The sequence below is a fragment of the Clarias gariepinus genome, chromosome 18 (assembly GCF_024256425.1).
Source record: "Clarias gariepinus isolate MV-2021 ecotype Netherlands chromosome 18, CGAR_prim_01v2, whole genome shotgun sequence".
Lineage (NCBI taxonomy): Eukaryota > Metazoa > Chordata > Actinopteri > Siluriformes > Clariidae > Clarias > Clarias gariepinus.
This window is the reverse complement of record NC_071117.1, coordinates 18527866-18551004: the sequence shown is the minus strand read 5'-3', so window position 1 is coordinate 18551004 and position 23139 is coordinate 18527866. Positions and strand designations below refer to the sequence as shown.

The following is a 23139-nucleotide window of genomic DNA, read 5'->3' as shown; positions in this document are numbered from 1 at the left end:
GTTTGATTTATTATTGGGCTTAGATCATTGTTACATGTCTACCATGGCATAAGGCAAGCCTGGAGCTGAAGGCAGGGAGTTAAACAGGCGGACGAGTGATTTATTAGCGCACTGTAGCTAAACTGTAATCCGATTGTTTCCATTAGCCACGCCCTTTCGTTTCGACCACCCTACCGAGTACCCAGGACGCACGTGCGCGCGGCTCAGACAGCGCGAGCACCCTGTTCCTCATTATATGAAACCCCTTGAAGTGTAATGATGATTATTTCATTCTAATTGATGATTAATTTCAGCCCTAGGTTTAACCCGTGACTGTTTTTGTGAGTAATTTTCGCGTTGTCTTGACTAAGCCCTGCCCTTCCCTCAGTGTGAATCAGCGGACCGGCTTCCTGTGTTTGTGTGTTTTTGTATGCACAATCTCTCTGCCACCTCAACATGGACTAAACCGTGTGCGCGTGTGTGTGCATGTGTGTTTCACTTGAACGGCACCGGAGTCAGCCGTTTTGCTTTCTCGTGGTGAGACCCGACTGAGGGCAGATGTCCAAGTGGTTCAGAGTGAAGAAGAGGAGATATTGTATTTATTATTATTGAGAAGATGGCGAACGACTCTCCGGCTAAAAGTCTTGTCGATATAGACCTGTCGTCGTTAAGGGTGGGTGTTGAGTGTACATTTATTGTAAGCTCTAAACTGTTTTTTTTTTTTTTGTATTGCATTATTTTTGTGTGTCCATGTTCGTATGTAAACCAAAACCACACTGGTGTGTTGAAGTTCAGCTCTTGTTTTTCCTTTGTTTGAAAAACCCTGGCTTGTGTGTTTTGGAAATGAAGCCCCAAAAGCAACAGCTGCTTTTCTTGTTTATTTCAGCTACACTTTAATACTGCTACGAATAATAATAATAATGTTTCTTGAATGATGTTACACGTCTACATGGTTGTTTTATTTCTTCTTCTTTTTTCTCCTTTAGGACCCTGCTGGGATCTTTGAGTTAGTGGAAGTGGTTGGAAATGGCACATATGGACAAGTATACAAGGTTAGATTCATGATTTAATGTTGTTTAAGGATTGTTGTAGACTATTATTATGATGATGATTATTTAGTGTCTAAATGTGAGACGTTGCTGGTGTATATATAAACCTGTTAGGGTGGAGTTACATTGAGCTTGTTGTGGACAAAGGCGTGTTTGAATCAGTTTATTAGGCGACTTATCACGTCTAGTGTGACTTTGTAGCCGTTAATAGGAAGAATGAAAAGCTGACTTTCACCGCGGTTGCAGTTAACGCACTATGTCTCGCGCTGTCCACTTTGAACAATGTAACTCCCAGCGTCTGGCTTTGTCTTTTGTCTCTCCAGCTGGAGATTTTCTCCTCCTTATCCTTACTCTCTTCCTTCTATCTCTCTCCTTTTCTCCCCACCCTTATACAACGCTCTCATGTCGCACCATATTGCGTTTCGTTTACAATATCCACAACTTTTTTTTGTGTTTGTTTGTGTGTTGTCCTGATAGTGGGGGGAAAAAAACGGCCAGTCTCTGTCTGTAACGTGCCGTGCACGAGCTCCGTCTCGCTCTGCTTGCGCGTGCATGCGAAAGTGACATCACTTCCGTTTTTACATTGAGCGAGGGGAGGGGGGGGAAAAGGAAGTTTGTCCCGACGCCTTGGGTTCTTACCTTTTATTGTCTCATTTATAAAGTAATTGTATTTAAATTATTTTATAAATACAATTGTTTAAAAATATATGTTTATTTTATTTAAAAATGTATTATATTTTAGGACCATTACTACTATACTCGAGGGTAGAGTAAAACAACACAGGACACATTGACGTTAAATTAAGGAAAACGTTTCCTCCTTCACATAAGGTCTATGACTGCGTCTAACTGGATTAGAAGAGCTGCTACATTTGAACAGGGTTAAAATAATCCCAAGTACACTAATGCACTAATCTGCGACATTGTTGGCTCAGTGGTAAAGTAGGTTTCTTGCCTGCCATGTGGGTTCGATTCCCAGCCGATGTTCAAAGCTCAGCCACTGGATGCAATGCCGGTTTCCAAACCCGGATAAAATAAGAGGGTTGCATCAGGAAGGTTCCTTCACCACCACCTCGCTATCTCGCTCTCAATGCTAAGACAAAAAAAAAGCAGTTTGTCAGGTTTGCAAGAAACCAAATACACGCAAACATTCCCATGATAGAAAAGTTACTTGTGTGAAGAAATCAACCGGTGGACATTAAATAAACCTTCTCCTTAAAGAAAGATTGACTTTTTCATGGGTTAAACATAATCTTCATAAAATAACACTATAAAATTATAAATGAATGTGAAGTGCGTATAAATCATATGATTGAATTCTTTCAACTATTCGCCCATGCTCATGAACAATTTGCATCGTTTATATCATAAATAAATACATTTTAAACCTTCAGGCATTAAAGCGCTCGTACACTTTGTGATTCTTTGAGGTAAAATCTAAGCAGAATACACCATTAACTTCCCATTACAGCTGGGTCTAAAGGATTCAGGTCAATGCCGTGGTGTTCTATAAAGTTCGCGAAGCCATTCTGACCAATCAGATTCAAGAATCAAGTTTAGAAATAAATGTAATGGTGCAAAATCTGCATTTATTTAAACTCTGCTTGGTATTCGTTCAAGAAATTTAATACTGTATAAATAAATAAAAAAATCTAAAAATGTTAAACGAGTTCCTGATTGCAAATTATTAGAGATGGTCTGAGTAAAATGAGCGTTCTGGTTGTTTGGTGAGTAATGGATAATAATAATTTTAATCATAATCAACGTGACACTGCAAAAGTTTAATTTTATTACATCTCTTTTAGCCATATTAATAGTTATTATTATTTTATTTTTAATCAGTTTATCCCAGCTTTAATTATGCAAAGCATGCATAATAGTCCTGTGTAACCGCTTACAATTGCGGTCTGAATTCTTTTGTGTGTCCATGTGCACGTTCTGCTACACTGATGTAATACACTCATGCATATTCAGCAAACTACACAGAGCAAGTGTGTTCGTGACGCACTCCTCATGTTAATTTTAGTGGTTTAAACAAGCCGACTGTACCCTCCCACTTGTTCAGTACAGTTCATTAGAGGTGACTCTGCTCTTTACGCTTGTTCGAGCATTATATTTTAGTCCATTTGGAAATTTAGAAGTCGCTTGTAAAAGACGAAAACGCTGTAAATGTGCCGTCTTTCCTTATTTTATGCATAAACAGAAATTAAGGGTTAAGGTGTGCCAGGTTTCATGTTGAGACAACTAAATGTAGAGAAAAAAAAACAAGCTTGGGAATAATTTCATGAACGATGTTTACGTGCACACACACACACGGAGTACTAATTTAAAAAAAAATTGCTCTCCATTATTCAGGTTTGTACGGAAAAAAACATGATGCTGCTCAACTTTCTAGGAAAATAATCAACCCAATCAAAGTCAGTTATGATTCAGCTTGATGTGATGTTACTGTAACACTTCTCAAGCTGATTATTTCCAAAGTGGATTTTTTTTTTCCTCTTGTATTTTTAATGACAACTCATTTTTGGTTAATTTATGGCTGCATTTCTTGTTGTGAAACATCAGTGCAAGTTGTTAGTGTCACGTGTCGTCCCTGTCTGGAAGCTCCCTGAAGGGCGTGCGCGTTTATCCCATGAAGAGCTCATAATGCGCTCGGTGTTTCCTCAGTCAAGTTTCGCTCAATGTCGCCCTTTTGCTTACCCGCCGTTGAATATTCAAACCTTTTGATACACTGCCGTGCGGTTTGGCCCGACTAAATGTCTTGTCTTTTACCTCCCCCGCCCTTTCTTAACAGAGCGCGTGCTGCATGTAGAATCGCTCCGCTGTCCTATCGAGTCCTCCAATTGGCCGGTTTTGCTCGTCTTGTTTAGCAGGCTGACGAATGAGCAGGAACGCTGAAGGCAGCAGCTGTCGTCGTGTCACTAAGAGCCCTAACTGCTTTATTACAAAGGTGGTTTTGTTTGGCTTTCAGTGGGCTGTTTAAACGGCTTCTCTTTTCACACGGGGAATGAACGAGCGTGTCGGTTGGAGACGAAAGCACAGAGACACCACCCTAGTATTAGTACGACCCATGGCCCGTAAATTGAGAGCTTTTTTTTTTTTTTTTTATTGTAGGATTTAGCCTTTTTTTGTGGTAAGTTACTATTGTAGGCAAGCTATACTGTAATTCTGCATGCAAAAGTTTGTACACCCACAGAAAGGAACATAAATTCTAGTGTGTCAGGATTCACACTTCTTCATAATTAGATCAATTAATAGGGTTTTTTCCCCCAGAAACATTGAGGTTGCAAACTCCTGCACGAAATCTCGGTGCATGGGTTCCTTTTGCTTGCTCACAAAGCACCGATTCAGTTTTGAGTCTTGCCAAGGTGCCGACATGTATGCACACCATTTTTTTTCCCCACAACTTGGTCACTTGCCAGTTCCCACCCACCAGCCAGCTCTATCAGTTAGTGCCTGATATATACGACAGCTACCAACTGTGAAGGTTGAAGGTTAACACGTGCTTCCACCCCCTGAGACACACACAGCCAGCCATCCAAGTGTTTTTAAACGGACTGCGCTGTCTGCCCTTTTCCACATACATAAACTTGCAGCTGTCAATAGCTACATTTACATGATTGAAATCATTCCGATTAGAAATTCCAACTTCTGATCTCAAAGCATTACATAAGAATATTTTTACGAGAACTTTTTTTTTTTTTTTGACATGTTTGAAGGTGTTCCATCTTCCTGAAATATAAGTGAAAAAGAGGAAGACGTATTTTACTCTTGGTTTGAGTTTGGGTAACACAACACCGTCTGTATTATGAACGGTTACAAGAGTTCAGTCACTTCTTCAAAGGCCGTGCCACTTCCTCAGCTATAGACTCAGTGGATAAAAGTCTGACGTAAAGACTGGTAGGAGAGAGCTGAGTTTACTGATCAGGAACGGAAGCAAAATGTCCTTTCCAGTGACTCCAAGTCACCTAATGTTATTTCACATGCGCAGAATGAATGGATTATCAAAGGTTTCAAATCACTTCTCTGATTTCAGTTGGAAATTCAGACACACCAGGGCAGATCAGGACCTACTGTTCATCATTTTATTATTATGTATTTGACAGGAAGGGAAAAATATTCCCAGTTTTGTTCCCCTGGCTTCATGCTGGACTTTGATGTATCGAAACTGAAATCGAAAATTTTCAGTTTTTTTGTTTTTTGTCGAATTTGTCAGGAACCTGAATTAAGTGAAGAGGAACGGAGACAGGATGTGAAACATGCCTTCATTTCTGTCAGTGGTAACTTTTGCCTGGTCTTGTGAGCTCATAGGAAACAAAAACTCAAGACGGTGGTTCCTGGTGTTTGAGCTGCTTATTATTAAAGCGTTTGCTTTGATCTTTTTGTCCTGATTGTCGCACATCTGCAAAAAATAAAAACAGTCATCTTGTCCAGTGGAGAACGCTCACTCAGGATTAATTAACCAACGATGTGATGTAGGCGTGACGTTAACGTAGGAGTTTGGAATTTGCAGCGGACTGAGATTCATCAGCGCGAATTTGCAACTTTAAACAAAACAGCTCTTCCTTCCTTTACTGGTGTTAACAGTCATCCGTCCTTAACCGAAGCTCCTGTTTCCTTTGTGATTCACCGCTCGGTCTGTTTGTCACCTGACCCCTTTTTTTTTTTTTTTTTTTTTGTGCCACAGCAGCGCATGATTGCACAGACCCTGACCATATCTGATCAACTGACAGTCCTGACAAACACACCAGTGTCTGGGAACAAATCACACGTCGAGACTAGAAGCCACAGCCTGCGTGTAATTGTCTGGCCGCAATCAAGAACCTCGGGTGTAGCGCGTATCCGATATCTTCCTCTACAGACGATGTAATGTTTAAGCGCGGCATTTATTTCGCGACAGCAGTGCAATCCATGCCATGCGGTGTCACGTCCGACGGCATTCTTCCACTTCCTTTTCTCATCAAACCTGTTTTTGTGGGTTTTTTTTCATGTTATTGTTGCGTCCAGTTATATAACTGGAACAATTATAAAATTCGCTTACAAATTTCGGACGTTTTTTCTTGTTTTTTTTGTTTTCCCCTGTAGATTCACTGCGAATAAAAAGGAAGAGGTGATATGAGATGTAACCTTTTGTCGTAAAGCCAGCTTAAAGGTATATAATCAATCCTGTTTATGTATTTCCGTTCGTGTTTTTTTTTTTTTTTTTTTTTTTCCTTCGTTCCGTTACGACACACGGCTGTCTTTCCTGACTTCACAGCCCAATTCGACTCTGCCTTGCCGGCAGAACGTTCGTACACTTATCTACACTTAGGCAAAAAGAACTAATGGCGTGTGGAAATAAGAAGCTTAATTTTTCGAACAGTAGCAGTAAAAGGCTTTACCGATGCCGTCTTAATGCCTTGTAGAGCACGAGCAGAGCTTCACGGAATCTGCTTGAGGTTTTTATCGCTTTTCCTGTCGCTGTGCCAGCTGGCATTCGGGGATGGAAATCCTCAGGTGGCCTTCTTACTAAAACCGCCCCAAACTACAGAAAAGACACTAAATTCTTGTACGAGAGCGAGCAAGTAACAAATTTCCCCACGTTACGGCCATATATAGTCAAACTAGTTTTCCCCTCCAGCTCTTCAGACTCCAGTTTGCATCATTTGTCGGATCCCAGCTGGGCTTTTTCTTTTATAGTGGTTCATTAAATCTCATAAGACCACTTAACTCTTCCTCGGGGTTAGTGGCTGGTCGTGCTTTGACCCCAGAGCTTACCTTCATGAGCATTCCGCCATATCTCCTCTCCTGTTGCATTTGAATGAATGAAACTGTAACTCTGGTTGTATCTTCAATGCCAGAGGTGGGATGGTTTTCCACGATGCATAATTACTCCGAGGCGCCTTAAATAGCTCGACCTATTTATGCTCAGTCTAGGGAATGCCCAACAGAGGGCAAGAATTCTGCCATCAACCAGTTGCCATGTTTCACTGCCAGCATCCAGGGTCACACAGAGTACACACACGCGCACACACACACGTAAACAGTCTGTCCACTTCAGGACTCCTTTATCTTCAGGGAAAGCAAATATTGTTGGTTGCAATTTTTTACAGAAACAAGGTTTTGTGCCATGTGTCCATGTGAGAAGGTTCTGCACTCGTTTTGGATTTCCTCCTGACTCTTATTGTACCAAGAATCATGAAGAGGGTGTATGTTTATTTTATTTTTTATTTATTTATTTATTTTATGCAGTAACAGTCCAGTGTTTTTCAAAAACTGATCAAATATAATTATGCAAAGAAGTTAGTACAGCAAGATAAAAAGGCAGCTGATTGCGTCGCCAGTGTGCCTGGACAGCGAGACGATTTTTACTTTTCTTGTTCCTGTGATGGATCTTGGGTCCAGACTTGCCATGCTAGAGCAGAGCAGAACTATGTATTGTATATAGCGCTCAGACATTTCATCCCTTTTTTTTTCAGTGTTTCCTACCCGTGTTTTTCTTCCCTATTATTACACACCATTTCAGAATCCCTTCTAAAGGCCCCTTGTGCGGTTTTTGCTCAGAAGTAACCACTGCATCTCGACAAAGACAAGCTTCCGCTACTTCTTTTTTTATCAGCTTTTCTAGCACCGCTTCATGTTTGTAAGAAAATCTTGCCGCTGGCTCACAGGTCAGTCTGTGTAGCGAACCCATTTGGCTACTGTTTACTTGTTTTGGTCTCATGGTAACTAGCGAACAAGGCCCTGTTTTCTGCTATATTTGGCTAGTGCCGTGCAGGAGGAGGCAAGTCGTATGCCAGTTTATGATCAAGAGAAAACGCCTATTTTATTTTTTTTCACGTCAATCCAGTACTAGCTTTGGTAGTCTGCTGTGGGGCTTATGAGACACTTATAGATGGGATAAAAATCGATTCAGTAATGCATCACGGTTCTTTTGTTTGGCAATGTATGTATGACGGATTGCAAAATGCTTGCAGTTCCTCTATGATCCTACAGGTGGTGCACACACAGCGCAGCATCCTTTGGTAGGCGCTAACTATTTGCTTTAAAGGTTTGCTTAGAATTACAACAAAATCTGAAAATGTCTGTTCAGTCAGGATGTTTATAAAATTCAGCATCCCAACACAAATCGAACAAGTGCCTAGATACTGTCGTATGCATAGCATCCCTATGAGACACAGTGTCTAAACGTCTCCCATGTTATTCTACTATGGCAGCCATTTTCAAGCATGGCAGCGTTAAGATGGCTAGCTCCTCTTCAGTGCCTCAGCGAACAAAAATAACCCACTGGACATTTTAGCCACGTTCAGGACTTCACAACATGGATTATTCCAGAGATGTGATGCAAAAGCCAGATAGTCAAAGCACTCGAGACCGTCATAATCCATTTAATCCACATGAGTGATTCTGTCTTCCCAGTGGGTAATATAACTGGCTATCAGCTCGGTATTAAGTGCATTACAACTACTATCAAGGCAAGATGGATGACAAAACGGCTAATCTCCCGCGCGAAGTAGCAATCATCCAGAAACGCAGGCTTTTGTCCTAGGATAATTTTATTAGGATATTACGATGGATAATGCAACCACGTTTTTGACGAGTATGACAGGCCACGGAAAGACAAAACCATTAAACGTAAAAAAACAAATTCAATAGATCGGTTTCACAGGAGACCTGAAGCTTTCAAGTTATTGGCAATTATGTGTGGTCTACACTGGCTCTTGATATTGACCACCATGTAAGAGGGTTAGGCCATCTGCAGCCATTTTTAATCCAGAGATTACGTACCCAAGCTGTTTTTTTTTTTTTCCCTTTATTTTTCTTTTTTTTTCTTTTATTTATTTTTTTTTTATTGTATGAATTTGCTATACTGTGACTCCTGTATTAATAAAGCATACTGTATATAGTCGGTTCTAAAAGAAGAAGCAGTCAGCGATGGCTCTAAATCTGGTTATGCACTGCTCTGTACAGACGTCTATATGCCTCCTGCGAGATCCGCTCAAGTGGCCCAACTTAACAACCTTAATGACTCGTCTGCTGAGCCGTGAGGGATGATGCAATCGGCTGCAAGCTCGCGTGGATGGCACCTGCAGTCTGCCCTGCGCTTCCCCACCGAGAAATATTCCCCATCCTTGGAAGTGCATTTGAATGATAATATTTTGTCCGGGATTCTATTCGTTCGCTGATTTTATATTAATATTCTAACCTGTTTAAAAGAAATTAGACCAATTGAACCCTTTTTTTCCCCCCTTCCCTCTATTCTCAGACTTTTCTTTTCTCCATGAGAGCACTTACTAATATACTCATTGAACTGGGGGGGAAAAAAACACAATCCAAATTGCATTTCTAATCAGAGCTGCTGCAGAAGCACAGCTTGGAGTCCGCCTGCGGCGTTCAACTGGCTGTGGATAAACACATCCTCTTAGTACAAGCTGTCTAATGCTGTCTAATACCAAGCAAGGCCATATGGACCCACAGTGTGTCCCAGTAAGGGGTTCACCTGACTCTGAGAGTGATGAGACACTTCAGGAAGGAGAAACAGCGACTCTGCGTCCCCTTTTAAACGCAAAACCTCGGGACGGTATCAGCAGACCGTTTAACAGGCTGATAATCGATCATCAAGTGGTAATTCAATTCACGGTTACTACGAAACATTTATTTATTTATTTATTTTTTTTAAAGTGGAATTTGTTTCAGATATTCAATTTTTTTATTCCACTTATCCGTAGGAGGACAAGTCCATAAAACTAATTGTTGGAAGCAAACAAGTGGACTTTCTTTGGTCGTAAAATGCGTTAACATGGGGCAGAATAAAACATTTTTTTATGTTAACCCCTCGATCCAAACATTCTGACCCGAATGGGATGGAGTCACTATTTTACCTAGTGGTTTGACTTTGCGTAGTGTCCATGCTAGAGTTAACTTACTTTCCAATTGGAAGTAACCATGTGCATGAGTTTTATAGGACAGCAAGCAAAGGTGGTAGGGTCCTCAGTGATACTACTGAAACCTGGGCCTGTATTTACAAAGCTTCTTAGACTTCTCTCAGAGAGATCCTATCTTAGATTAAAAAGTCCTAGCTGGGAGTCCTAGACTAAAAGTGATTTTAGGAAACTTTTCAGAGCAACTCTGAGTAAGAAAAAAGAAGAAAAATCTTGAGGAGGTATGGTTGACCCTGTTGCTAAAGACGATGCTGCAATTCAAGGATTGTGATTGGTTGATTAAAAAATAACCTCTGACCTCTGTGTTTACTTTTAGTTTTACGTTCAGTATTTGGAGAATATTTCTTCTTTTCGCCATTTTGTCCTCTGCTATAGAAACACTTAAGTCCTCCTCTCTACTCTTTTAAACAATTTTTACTTTAGGAGCTGTTTTTAGGGCTAAGATATTTTTTGAATCATTTTTATCTTTAGTAAGATTTAGTCCTAAGTTTAAGAGAAAATTCGAAGAAAATGTCATAATTCTAAGAATTTTCTTAGTATTTCATTACTAGGAGCAACTTTTAGACTTAAGAAGCTTTGTGCATACGGGAGCTTGTGTTTATCAAATCAGATCTCGTAGCATAGGGACCCTGTGTGGTCGTGTTGTGACTTGGGACCGTTCCATTCCACAGTAAAGACAAGGACAATCCTGGCCTCGGCTGATGCACGCAGCTGTTCTCTGATGATTTGTGACTGCAGTCGCTTAATAGTTTGGTTACAAAACTATTTTTGTAACAAAACTACAAACAGTTTTGTTACCTTCGTAAGTGGACTTCATATCATCTCCTGTTAAACTGAACTTCCAGCCTCCTCTAACACACAGCAGGGATATCTGATATCACTCGAGGAGGAATGGGTTCCCTGGATTTTTCTTCCCTGGTTCTTCTCTAGGTTTCTTCCATAGTCATCTCAGGGAGTTTTTTCCTTGCCACCGTCGCCTTTGATTCGCTCGTCAGGGACGATCTGATCATTATGGTTCATACATTTTTCCCTCACACTCCTTTCTATTCTCTTACCCTAACCCTAACCATTGTTAAAAGTGCTATATAAATAAAACGGACTTGAAAGGAATTGAAAAGTTTTATGCTAATCTTGAATAAGTGACGTACTATACCGGAGGCTTGCGCATGGCGGCCATATGGCTGTGGCCAAGTCGTCTATTTTCATCATTCAGTGGTTTTTGATGATTGCCATGACTCACGTCGCGAGACTTCTCTTTAAACTCTGCATTCTTTAATTGCAGGCTCGGCTATTTTAAAGTTGCCTTTATAAACGCGCGACACCACCGTACTCGTATTTTAAGGAATACATCCAGCGTGTATACAAGGCCGTCTGTTTTAACATGTGGCGTCTCCATACTGGGTGTTCGTTTGTACGTTTGTTGCGATTCTAACTAAGGAAGTGAAACCCAGGGTTACAGTTTCACTCGCAGTTCCTATATCCGTGTTTTAAAAACCTGATTCACATGATTTTTTTTTAACCTATGTGTATTACATCAACCAGGAGTGCAAGTGTAAAGATGACTTTGGACAAGTCAACAAGTTGTTTTGCTCGAGAATTTTTTTTTGTATTTAAGTCATGTGGCCAGCGCTTCGAGGTAACAGCCCTCACTGTGGTTGAGTGCTATATTTAGCTCAATGGAAACTGAATTGTGGGTTAGTGTGCTAGTGGGAGTGGTGGGGCACAAGCACATTTTCTTTTGCTCAGCTTTCTCTTTAACTAATTAAGGCCGTTTTTGTCTATTTGTTCCAGCCAGTGAGGCTTAAAAACCAGTCTGAAAATCCTTGACAGAACTCAATCGTGGACTTTTTTTTGCCTGCGTGACACATTAAGCAGTATAAATCATTCCCTCTCCCTTTTTTTTTTCTTTTTTTTAACGTTCTTTTGTTAGCAATAAACGAGTGGCTTCATTGTGTTGAAACTTGGATGGTGACAAAATCAGGTTAAATGCTAGGGGTTAACTCACCCCCCATGTTCTCCTGGGTTGTCATCCAGTTCTGCTGGGTGTTGAATGTGTCACCCTTTCAACTGGTAGCCAAGTGTCACACACTGACCGAAGCATTATCAGACGCCGCTGTTATTTTCTTCCTTTTTTTTTCCTTTTTCTTTTCTGGCCGGATGCCTGTGTGGTCCTGACGACGGAATGGAAAAACCGAACAAAAGCAATGAGGTGCTGAGGCAGTAGGAAGGGGGGCGTCTCATCTAACCCCTTCAATACCCCTAAGCTCCCCAAACATAAATTCATGCGTCTGTAGTCACCTAGCCATGTCTCGCTTGTCCTTGTCTTTTGGCTCTGTTGCATTTTTGCCCTCAAATCACACTTTTCTAGGTGTCACCCTCACTAAATAGAGACTCTCGCTCGTGAGCCCCCAGCAAGTCCAAAAGCCCTGATCTCTGTTCTTAAAATCACGTTTTTCTCCACTGGGTGAATAATTGCACTCTTGCACTTCCCATAAGTGGATATCTTTTATTACAGCTTGCTATGAATATAACCCCCCCCCACTCACTGCACAGTTTGTGTTTAGTTTAATCCCAGACTCTTTGAAGACAATGACAAACAAAAGGTTTTAAATTCGCTACAGTTACACTGTCACGGATGGCTGTTAGCAAAACCAAAGGGTCCTGTAATCACTTTACAGGGTGGATGTTATTTCGGGCTAAATGATGGCGTGTTAGCGGTGCTCCCATCGTCATGCACGCTTAACACGCCAGATTACGATGTTAATCATAACGCCATGCTAGCTGCCTTGATTTTTAAAAGGATAAACATGCCACAATCATGTAGTGACAAAACGGCTCATCAGGAGTTAAAGGTACTAAATGATGTCGTCTTGTTGCCCAAATCGACTCCACCATTGGCTTGCATTGCATTCAATCTGGGGAACTGATCATGGCTAGAACGTCTAATTTAAGAGATCATAATAATCTACTACTTTTATATATATATATATATATATATATATATATATATATATATATATATAATTCATATATAATTTATATATATATATATATATATATATATATATATATATATATAATTCATATATAATTTATATATATATATATATATATATATATATATATATATATATATATATAAATAATATACAATTTTTTCACCTTGATTTGTTCCTAATCTTTTCTAACTAGCCACAGGTCAGAATGTTTCCTCTAAAGCATTTCGACCTACCGCTTTTCTCTCTCTAGGTGAGCTTAAACTTACCTAGGGCTGTAGCTATTGAATATTTTAGTAATCGAGTATTCTACCAAAAAAAAAAATTAATCGAGTAATCGGATAAAATGTACTTTTGCTTAATTAAACACCAATGTAAAATATATGAGAAACAAAGATTAATTGCTTTTCATTTTAGGAAAATCTACTTTTATTTTTAAAATGCATACAGCATTTTATCAAAGATAAACATTGTCATTATTCACAATACAAGAAATAGCTAAAAGTTGACTGAGATGAATTAAGTGCATTACAATGATATACATTTTTATTTTAAAGCCTTTTCTTAGATGCAAAAAGCAAAAAAAAAGGTATTTCAAATGACTAAATATTAAAAAAGTTAAGGCACACATTAAAATAAATAATTATACAAAAACACTAAGTTGTGCAACTTAACTTTCATGACTAAAAGTTTCAAAATTTACAGCTCAGACATAACATAAGCCTTTACTGACAATTTGTCGTTTTCTCTGGGTGGTTTCTTCTTCTCTTGGCTCGCTTCTATTTCGCAAGCTGCAACAGAACGCCCCCTTAAATCAATACACAGCGAACTGTTTGCGTCTCCTTCCGCTTTGTGGGTGACGTAAGCGCTTCTTTCTCGTCGGTGTTTACTGGCGACTTGCATCTGGAAGCGCGCTGTCACGTCTAACAAATAATTGCGCAAAAACATAACACACGTTTTTAAAATTAATTAAAAGAAGCTTTAAGGCAGAAGTTTTTTTTGTAATCGAATTACTCGAGGAATCATTTCAGCCCTAAACCCACCCATGATTGGCTAGCATCAGGATGGAGTAACCCAGTTTGCTCTCTTGGACTGCTGAATTTTTTAGGATTCCTGTTGAAGTCTCCAATTAAATAGCTTTCTGCTGCACCACTTGGAAGCCTTACTGCTGAAGCGTTCCCCAGGACTTTGGTTGACTTGTAGGCAAAGCCAAACTTTGTCTTCCTGGGAAAAAAATGCAAACTAAAGGTCGAAAAGATGAACCGCTGACAGTAATACCCCAGTGAAAAGCAAAGTTACTGTTTATTCAACCAAGCAGGAACCATAACTGCTAGTCAAATGAAGGCCAAGATCAACTGATCAGCAGGTGGAATCAGATGCGACTCCTGCACAGGTCTAATGAAAACTCGTAGGCATGGATCAAATCCGTCACCCCTGCTGTAAGACAAGATGTTGGCCATGGTTCCTATTCCTCAGTTATTTGAGCTACATGGCTGAGGGATGTTGCCAATTTACAAATGAAGCAGCTGCCACAGTGTGAATTTGCGTCATAGCTTCACCCATAACAATAAATCCTAATTAACCCATCAGTCAGTATAATTGGTTTGCATTGATGAAAAGCACTTTGGGTAAAACGATAGTTTGTGCCTTCGCTGTTGAGCCATATTTTTATGCCGTTGCACATTTTTGTACACGCACTTATTTTTCCAGATGTTATGTTACCCCAATTATAATGGTTGAAAAATTCAAAGCGTAAACTTATGAGAAAAGCAGGTTATTGCTGTAATAGCCTGTAGTCGATCAGTGAACATCATAGTGCAAGATACAGTAAAAATAAATGCTTATGTTTGCATAATATTTGGTCTTATTCAGACTTTCTCATATGCACACTAATTAATTGTATTTTTGCTCAGTCAAACTTTTTGTCAGGGTTGCCAGATCACACTGACACAATCCCCCTATGCAGTGCTCAAACCCCTCCCATTCTGATAAAAACCTGGGAAAATATCTTTTCTATAGCTCATACTGTAACAATATTTTGTACCAAGATACTTTAACTCACTGAAAGTAGCGCATTCCTTATTACAAAGATAAGTATTCCAGTTATTTAGATTTTTTTCCTTCATAGTTGTTCTAAGAAAGACATCCTTTCTATTAGCAGTAGTGAATGAAAAAAAGTGTCCACATAAATCATCGTTCTTTATATCGTCAGGCACTTAATTGAATAATTTAATGCTGCATATTTTATTATTAGATTTCATTTAAACATTGGACATGTTGAATGTGTTCATTTCTACATGAGTAAGATGATGGGCAAAATAAATTAATCTTTGTGCTGTTTGGAAATCAAAATTAGATTTGTCTAGCTTGATCTAAAAAATGATCAGATCCATAAAAAAATGTGATCCAATTCAAAGAAGTTTTCTGATCCGTTGCAGCCCTGAATGCAGGTATTTCTTGTGTTTTCGCTATTTTTATTAACCGTGATTTAACCTAATATGTTTGCTCTATTTCTTTTGCTCTACACTTTATTCTACACTTTAAATACAACACGCTTTTTTTTTTTTTTTTTTTTTAACCCTTAGACCTCTCGATTGTATTCCCAGCATTAATAATGATGACATGTAAATAAATGCACACACAAGTTCTTCCACCGGATTCACAGACTCCCACACGGACACCACTACTCAGCGTGTTCATACTTCTACAGACTTGAGACTTCACAAGATTTTTTGCCCTGCAGCCTGAGGGCAGAGTTCATCTCCATGGGCTGCTTATACAGCAGATTCCCAACATCAAAGACTCCGGATCCCTGGAATCCTCTTTATCCAAGTGGCCGAAGAATGTGGCTGTTGGAAACAAAGCAGGATTCTGACTTTTTTTTTTTTTTTTTTTTAACATTTCAGTGCAACTCAGAGAGAAGCTACTTGATCTCTTATATCAAAAAACGGGCAATAAACACGATGTCGTTATTCTTCTATGCCACACACACTCGCGCACACACATACAGATATTTTTGAATGTTGTGTTTTATCACACCTTAAATTTGACCCTAGAAATGATAACCAGGTCGATTCGTACGTGTAAATAGACTCATAATCGGTGTTGTTTTTACCACCCGAGCAGTACAGAACATATTGTGTTCCGGTGCCGCTGCCGAGGGTGTAATAACACGAAGAAGCGAAATAAAATTACCAGCATTTTATCAAATGAGGAACCAGAAATTGTAATCTGGTCAGCCGCCGTGATAAACGCAGTCCTAATGAAAAGGGTAAAAATTGCGATTGAATAAGTTTTCATCATGGAGAGGAGAAAAAACATGCTGTTTTTTTTCCCCTTAAAGGTTTAAACAACAAAAAAAAAAAAAAAAAGTAGAATATGCCTTGTTTTCATAACCATCTGTATCCATCTAGTTCTGGCTTTAGGTGTTCTTTAATCGCTTTCTGGATTGTTCAGAAACGCCAGGCGAAGTCTTTCTGCCGGTTTCTTCCAAATCGGCCACACACACACACACACCAGACCTAATGCCGCTGTGCGGTCGGGAGACGTTTTAGCACCGTGGCGATTCCTCCGGACCGCTTCGAGCTGCAGCATTACTCGATCAATAGCCGCACCATTACTGCCCAGCGCTTACGACAGTCCTGTAGACCTGCTGCTGATTGCATGGCCTGGCTTCCTAATGCCTGTTCCTGCTTTCTCTTTCACTTCACTGTTTCACCATGCACTTTGCAGGTGTGTGTGTGTTGCGTGTGAGACGAGGTTAAGATGGAAAAAGAACATTTGTTAAATCAGGGGTGTCGTCCAGGCTCGGTTTACTCGCAATCTGCAGCCACTTTACTCTGGCAGGCGCTCTGTTAGGGTTTTTTTTTTTGTTTTTTTTTTTGAAGGATTGCTTGGACGCAGCTCCGGTCGAGAACCGTTAAGGACCTCACATAACCTGTAGTTCTATTTTATAAACGCAGTCTTTTATACGTTATGTAAGACACATTAGCGTTCACATTGAAAACGTAACCTGCTTCTCCGTCTTCGAAAACATGCAAATCCTGTTTCCACACACACGTGTTGCGCCTCGGATCATCACAGACGCCAGGATTGAACATGGGACCGTTTATAGCGCATATGTCATTCACCACCTCCTTGTGTTTTTTAATATAGAATTTGCATCAACCCAAATCAAGCATCAAGCTGTCTAGCCAGCACACACACACACACCCACCAGACTTTGCTTTAGATTCTTATACTGCATTTGACTTTACTTGGAAAAATACCCCCTGGCACCCCTTTCTCCAGGAGTCAAAAGGCATTATGGGTAACGTAGGAAGTACAAAGGTAGACCAAATAATAATGAATCAGGATCATTTTATCCTGAAATATTATTTTAATTTATTTCCGTTGTTCCTCCGTAATTCATCAGCTATTTTGGACTAGACGTTCTGACGGGCAGAGCAGACTACAAACACAGTGTGCAAAAAAATAACAAAGTATCACATGTTCAGATTTTGGCAGATTTTTAATAATAATGCACTATAACTCATCAGATTGGGCACCAAGAGGACATGATTCGAGAGACAGCCTCTAACTTGAATCTTCGGGGCAGGTGATCGAGCAGCTGTGTTTCCTGCCGCGCAGCAAAGCCGGGACCCCGTTAACCCCGCGCAGTGTGACTGACTCGACCCTGATGATACACAATCTGTAGATGAACAAATGCTTCCGAGCTCTCTGTTCATCTCGCTGATTTTTCCAGCACTGCTTCATGTTTTTTAGGAGTCGGAGCAAGACGCAGATCACCGAACGAATCAGGGAGCATGGGTGAAGCGAGACCAGACGTCTGTGCAAATCAAAACAAAATAGGGTTGGGAATTAAACATGCAGTCATGTGGTGCGTGCTTCAGCGCGCGGTGCGTGCGGACTCGTACCCCAGCACCGAGCATAATGAACTCTGCCGAGACTTTGATTTAAGTGCTATAACCTTCACATATGCAAAACTTTTTAGCACACACAATTCAATCTTGATCCGACCCAGACGCGGGAAGTGGCACAAACATGCTATCTTTTACGTTCGGACATCCGAGCCGCTAAACCAAAATGCATAATAGCCACCCGAGCCTTTTTATGACCGCAGCAGATGATTTATTCAGAATATTCGGCTTGAACGAACGAGCAAACACTACACAGACACCGGCTCTGCTTTTCTTAGTGCTTGGGTGATTTTGTGACTTGTGAAACATTTACGTTTCCCGTCACTATACGTTAGAGCATTCTCCTCCCAGCGTCAGTGTTGTGCAGATCTTTGATTCCTTGAAAGCGCTTTTTTTCCTCGTACAACTCCACCCAGGCGCATGACTCGACATGGTTTAAAGGCCGTCTGGTCGTCATTGCATCCGTAATTACTCATCAGTAAATGTTTTTAAAATGTGACACTAGGGCGGGACGATTTCTGACTAAAATGTGCATCATGATTTTTGTCCATAGGAATTCAAATTAACCAAATAGTTGCCCTCAAGTAAAAGTAATAAAAATAATAATGATGATTTGTGCCGTCTACACAGAACCTTAAATAGTGAATCATTCACAAGCTGTTGAACATAATAATGTTAACTATTATAATTAAAAATAACCAATAAATAACATCTGTGCTTTTTGAACTGTTAATTTAAATCATTATTCTTATTTTTATGAGCATAAGGTAGATGTCACTTATAGATGGATTGAAATTAAATGCGTAGTTTACAGTTTAGAATTTATTGTTGTAAAAGTTTAACTTTAATAACTTCTCTGTAGCTTTCAATCTGTTCTCAGAGTCTCTGTGTACCAGCTAGAATCAACACGTCGGGTTTAATGAACAAATACGGTAACGTTTTATTCCAGAGCTGCACTGATGCCTGTCTCTGTTCAGACAGTAGTATGTAGTGTGTGGGTTTTTTTTTGTGCGGATGTGCATGCATGAGACGTTTACATTATTTTGAACGCAAGAACAGAAGAAAACGTGACGGTTTGACACAGAGCATCAAAAAGAGCAACAATTTGTCCAAAGGTTCCTGTCTCCAGTTTCTGATTGGCTGGTTCTGGCTCCTCCTCTAGACTCTGATTGGCTGGAATTGAGCGAGATGTGAACGCTGCAAATGAGGAAGTGAGATGAGATAAGCCATCAGGTTATATGACTGGATCTATCGATAACCTTTGGCCCAATTGGTGAATTAATAGTGTTTCATGTGACGCAGTACGAGTGTGACTAATATAACAACCTGGGATTGTTGTCAAGTAAATAAGCGAAGACGTGAATGCAGCGTGATCGAAACGCAGGGAATTGGAGGCGAGTGAATTACTGTCACGGAATGAGAAATGAGATTGCATGTAGGAATAAGGAGGAAATTAATAAGGAGGTTGATGTATTTCATTTAAACGTTTTTTTTCCCCGTGTAATCATGTAGCCCTACATGACACATTTTAAGTTTTTTTTTTTTTTTTTTCCTTCCTTGATTGCATGCACATGGAGGTGAAATCCTGAGGAAATTTTTGTCAAGAGCTTGCGGTGACTCCAGCTCATAGTTTCATTCTAATGTAGTCAGAAGTGGTGCTGGTGGTAGTATCGCCGCTTTGAATCGCACTGGTGTCTCGTGGTGCTTGGCTCTTTCTACCGCCACTGCTCATCTGTTTAGTGTTCAGGAGGGTGGAGGAACATGTACGGGTGTGGGAATGTGTGGAACAGTATAGAAGCATGCCTGTTTAACTTGGTGTGTGTGAATGTAGATTCTGGCTGCTTCCCAGAGGTTCCTCAAGCACAGGCCCCTGCAGCCGTTCTCATGCTGGTTCCCCTCTGTTTGGCAAATTGCTTATTAGCAGCTTTGTAATCGATATTTCGCTCGCGCAGCGTGATATTACATCGTTCACGCAGATCATAATAAATGTACTGGGAACACCAGACAGATCTGATGGAAAACTCACACTTTTTAATTGGCTGGTTGAATTAGTCAAGCTTTGAGATGTAAGCAATTATGCAGTTAAAATTATTATTTTTTTGGTCTGTCTAATAGAATCGATTCTGTATCTAAAATTTAAATCGATTCAGTTCAATTATTGTAATTCGGGTTTATTGAAAGAGTTTACACATTATTTTATTATTAATATTATAGTACTCGCACACTACAGGAAATTTGGGAACGCCAGTTCGCCTAATCTGCATGTTTTTGGCTTGTGAGAGGAAACTGGTGCACCCGGAGGAAACCCACCAAGCACAGGAAAAACATGCAACTCCTCGCACACAGACCCGAGGCGGGAATTGAACCCTCGACGCTAGAGGTGGAAGGCCGCAGTGCTAACCAATACGCCACTGTGCCGCCATTATTATTGTAACGAATCAACTTTTCTTTAAAATACAAACTGCTTACACCTTCCACAAATTCTCACTTTTTTTTATTTGCTTTATCCTTTATTTATGAGCAGCTGGTTCATTACGGTCACTTTTTAGTATCTATTATTAAGTCCAAGTAAGTTTAGGTAGTTTTTTTGCCAATATATCAAACAACAAATCTTTGCATTTGTATTCGCTCCATGTGACCGTTTACAGAATGAGTTCCTCTTGTTTCCAAGGCCAGCTGGGTTCACATCTGGCTTATTTGAAGTTGTATGTCAGTGTATCGTGGATAAAGCTTTAACTGGAGTACTCGCTAAGACATTGAAAGATGAGCGCACGCCAGATGAGCTAAAGCTCGAATGGCCTTAAAGTGAGTCCACACTGAAGCACATGCACTAATGCTTAGACCTGCAGTGTTAATTACAGTTGCTTTTTTACGCTTCCTACACAATACGCTATCTCGTACTCCACCCCCTTTATTTCAGATAGCGTAAACCGATCATCTTGATTCATGCGTACGCTATTTTCGCTCGCACGTCTCTTCTCATTTCCTCCCTGCCAGCCTGATTCTCATCACTTCCTGTTCGAGAGGCGGCTCTTTAGCCATCCTTCCTGCACCCACTATCTCTCCCATACAGCTTCGTTCCAGAATTATCGCGTCTCGTAAATTGCGCAGGCTGAGTGTTGATGAGACGGAGGAAACTGAACACCCAATACCCCTCCTCCCAGCCTTCTCCCCCGGCAACCCCTCTTGGTTGCACCTGTGTGAACCCTGACCCCATCAAAGGCTCGCTTTCAGGGTCACCTCGAAATCGATAACTGTCGCCGTGTTAATAGTCACATTTAACATCAAAGCCGAGGAGATTCGACTTCAGTTCTCAGCCAGCACGGTGTTACTTCGGGCTGCGTATCTATTTTTTCCGTATCTAGTTGAGGACTAATCATCGTGTCTGCTGTCTTCAGGGTCAGGCTTCTGTGCAACGCTCATTAATTAACGTGATGGATTTGTGGTCTGCTTTGAATATCCGCTCTCGTTCCTCCTATGCGAAGAAACCTTTGCTTTAGATTGGTGTTGCTTCTCCAAGGGTGATGAAATCACTTGAAAATCAGGGTTCGAGAGTTAGTCTTGGATGCTGCAACTAAGATTTTTTTTTTTTTCCTCCTCCAGAGAATCATTAGGATTTCACAGCTATTCTTTCTTTAGCGCTCAATCATTTTCTATGCCGCTTATCCTGTTTAGGGTTGCAGGAGGCCTGGAGGCTATCGCAGGAGACTCGGGCATTAGGCGAGCACAGGGTGCCAATCTATTGCGATCTAGGGCACAAGCGTACACATTCACACTCCGGGCAGTTTGGAAATGACAAATGGCTTACTATGCATGTTTTTGGGCTGTGGGAGGAAACCAACCAAGCACAGAGAGAACATGAGGAAAAACTCTACACATACACACTGACACTGGAATTGAACCTTTTTTTTTCTTAAGACTTAAGATAAAACATTTTATTTATACAGTTATACATCAAAACATCTTTTTTTTTATAGCAAACGATGTAGAATTTATTAAATACCTATTTCTAGCATGATCTCCTCTTGTACAGTAGAGACAGTGTGCCATCTCTTTTCTTTACCTGACTGTCCGTTTTTTTTTGTCTTTGTTGGTGAAATATCTACTGTAGAGCGTCTTCTTATTTCGTTCTTAATCGTTAATGAGTAAATCTTCATTTAGCTTAATGTGAAAGGTATATGCTTTCCAGTCCCCAGGTTATTTGCAGGTTTACTCAGGCACAGTTTATAGCAAATAGCACAAAATGGAAGACCGCATAAACATTAAACCTCTGCAGAACATCTGGGGGGGCTGAAGTTTTTTAAATCTCAACAAATTGTGCATACCTGATGCACCAGATGTCAAAGGCACAATTTACTGTAGGTGTGGAAAAAGGAAAGGTGCACCATGCAAAAGTTTTAACACCCCAAGAGATTTAAGCGCTCCAATATTCATTTGCTTCAGTAGACCTTAATTAGCTCGTTAGGGCCGTGGCTTGTTTAGTCATCATTAGGAAAGGCCAGTTGATGCAAATTTCAAAGCTTTATAGATACTCCTAATGACTCCGCCAACTATTTCCCGACAATCCACAGCCATGAGCTCCTTCTAGCAGCTGCCCAGCACTCTGTATTTTAAAATAATTGGTGCCCGCAAAACTGGAGAAGGCTATAATAAGATAGCAATGTGTTCTCAGGTAGCCGTTTTGTCAGATCGTAATGTGATTAAAAAATGACAGTTAACCATAATAGAGGAGATCTGAAAGGCCAAGAGAACCGCTTGTCGGATTGCTTGAAAGGTAAATCAAAGGCCCTGTTTGACTGAAAGACATAAAGACCTTCAAGCAAGGTTAGTGCACTGTTCTACTGTAAAGCGACACCTCAACAAATATGACCTTCATGGAAGATTCATGAGAAGAAAAACCTTCCAGTGTCCTCGCCATAAAAATTCTGGATCATAAAATAACCAGAAACCCATCCTGTGTGTATGGCTGAAGTTGAAACATAACATCTTGGCTGCAATCAGTTGACATCAAGGTATGTTTGGAGAAACGAGGGTTCAAAATTTCCTGAAAGAAAAGATCTCTTCTACTGGTTGGTACGCATGAAGGTGGATTGATGAGGGTTTAGGTTTGTGTTGCAGACAGTGGCATGAGGGAACATTTTAGTTGTAGAGGAAAGAAAGGATTTAATTAAATACCAGCAAACTCTGGAAGCAAACATCACACCATGTGTAAACAAGCTGTAGATAAACAGGGTGGCTTCTACAACCTGATAACGATCCAGAACAAACCTTAAAC

General features: G+C 40.3%; 1 protein-coding gene across 7 annotated transcripts in view; it reads left to right on the top strand.

Annotated features, from left to right (window-relative positions):
* Positions 1–211: 211 nt before the first annotated feature.
* The window catches only part of LOC128507046 (mitogen-activated protein kinase kinase kinase kinase 4-like), a 58148-nt gene continuing 35220 nt past the window's right edge, over positions 212–23139 (top strand). For 4 of the 7 annotated variants that reach the window (XM_053477674.1, XM_053477675.1, XM_053477673.1 and 1 more), the window contains exons 1-2: positions 212–652; positions 966–1031. In XM_053477674.1, coding sequence (XP_053333649.1) covers positions 596–652; positions 966–1031 — 123 coding nt within the window. In that variant the 5' untranslated portion in view covers positions 212–595. The remainder of the gene's footprint in view (positions 653–965; positions 1032–23139) is intronic. The other 3 variants (XM_053477677.1, XM_053477676.1, XM_053477678.1) reach the window with 2 other exon arrangements.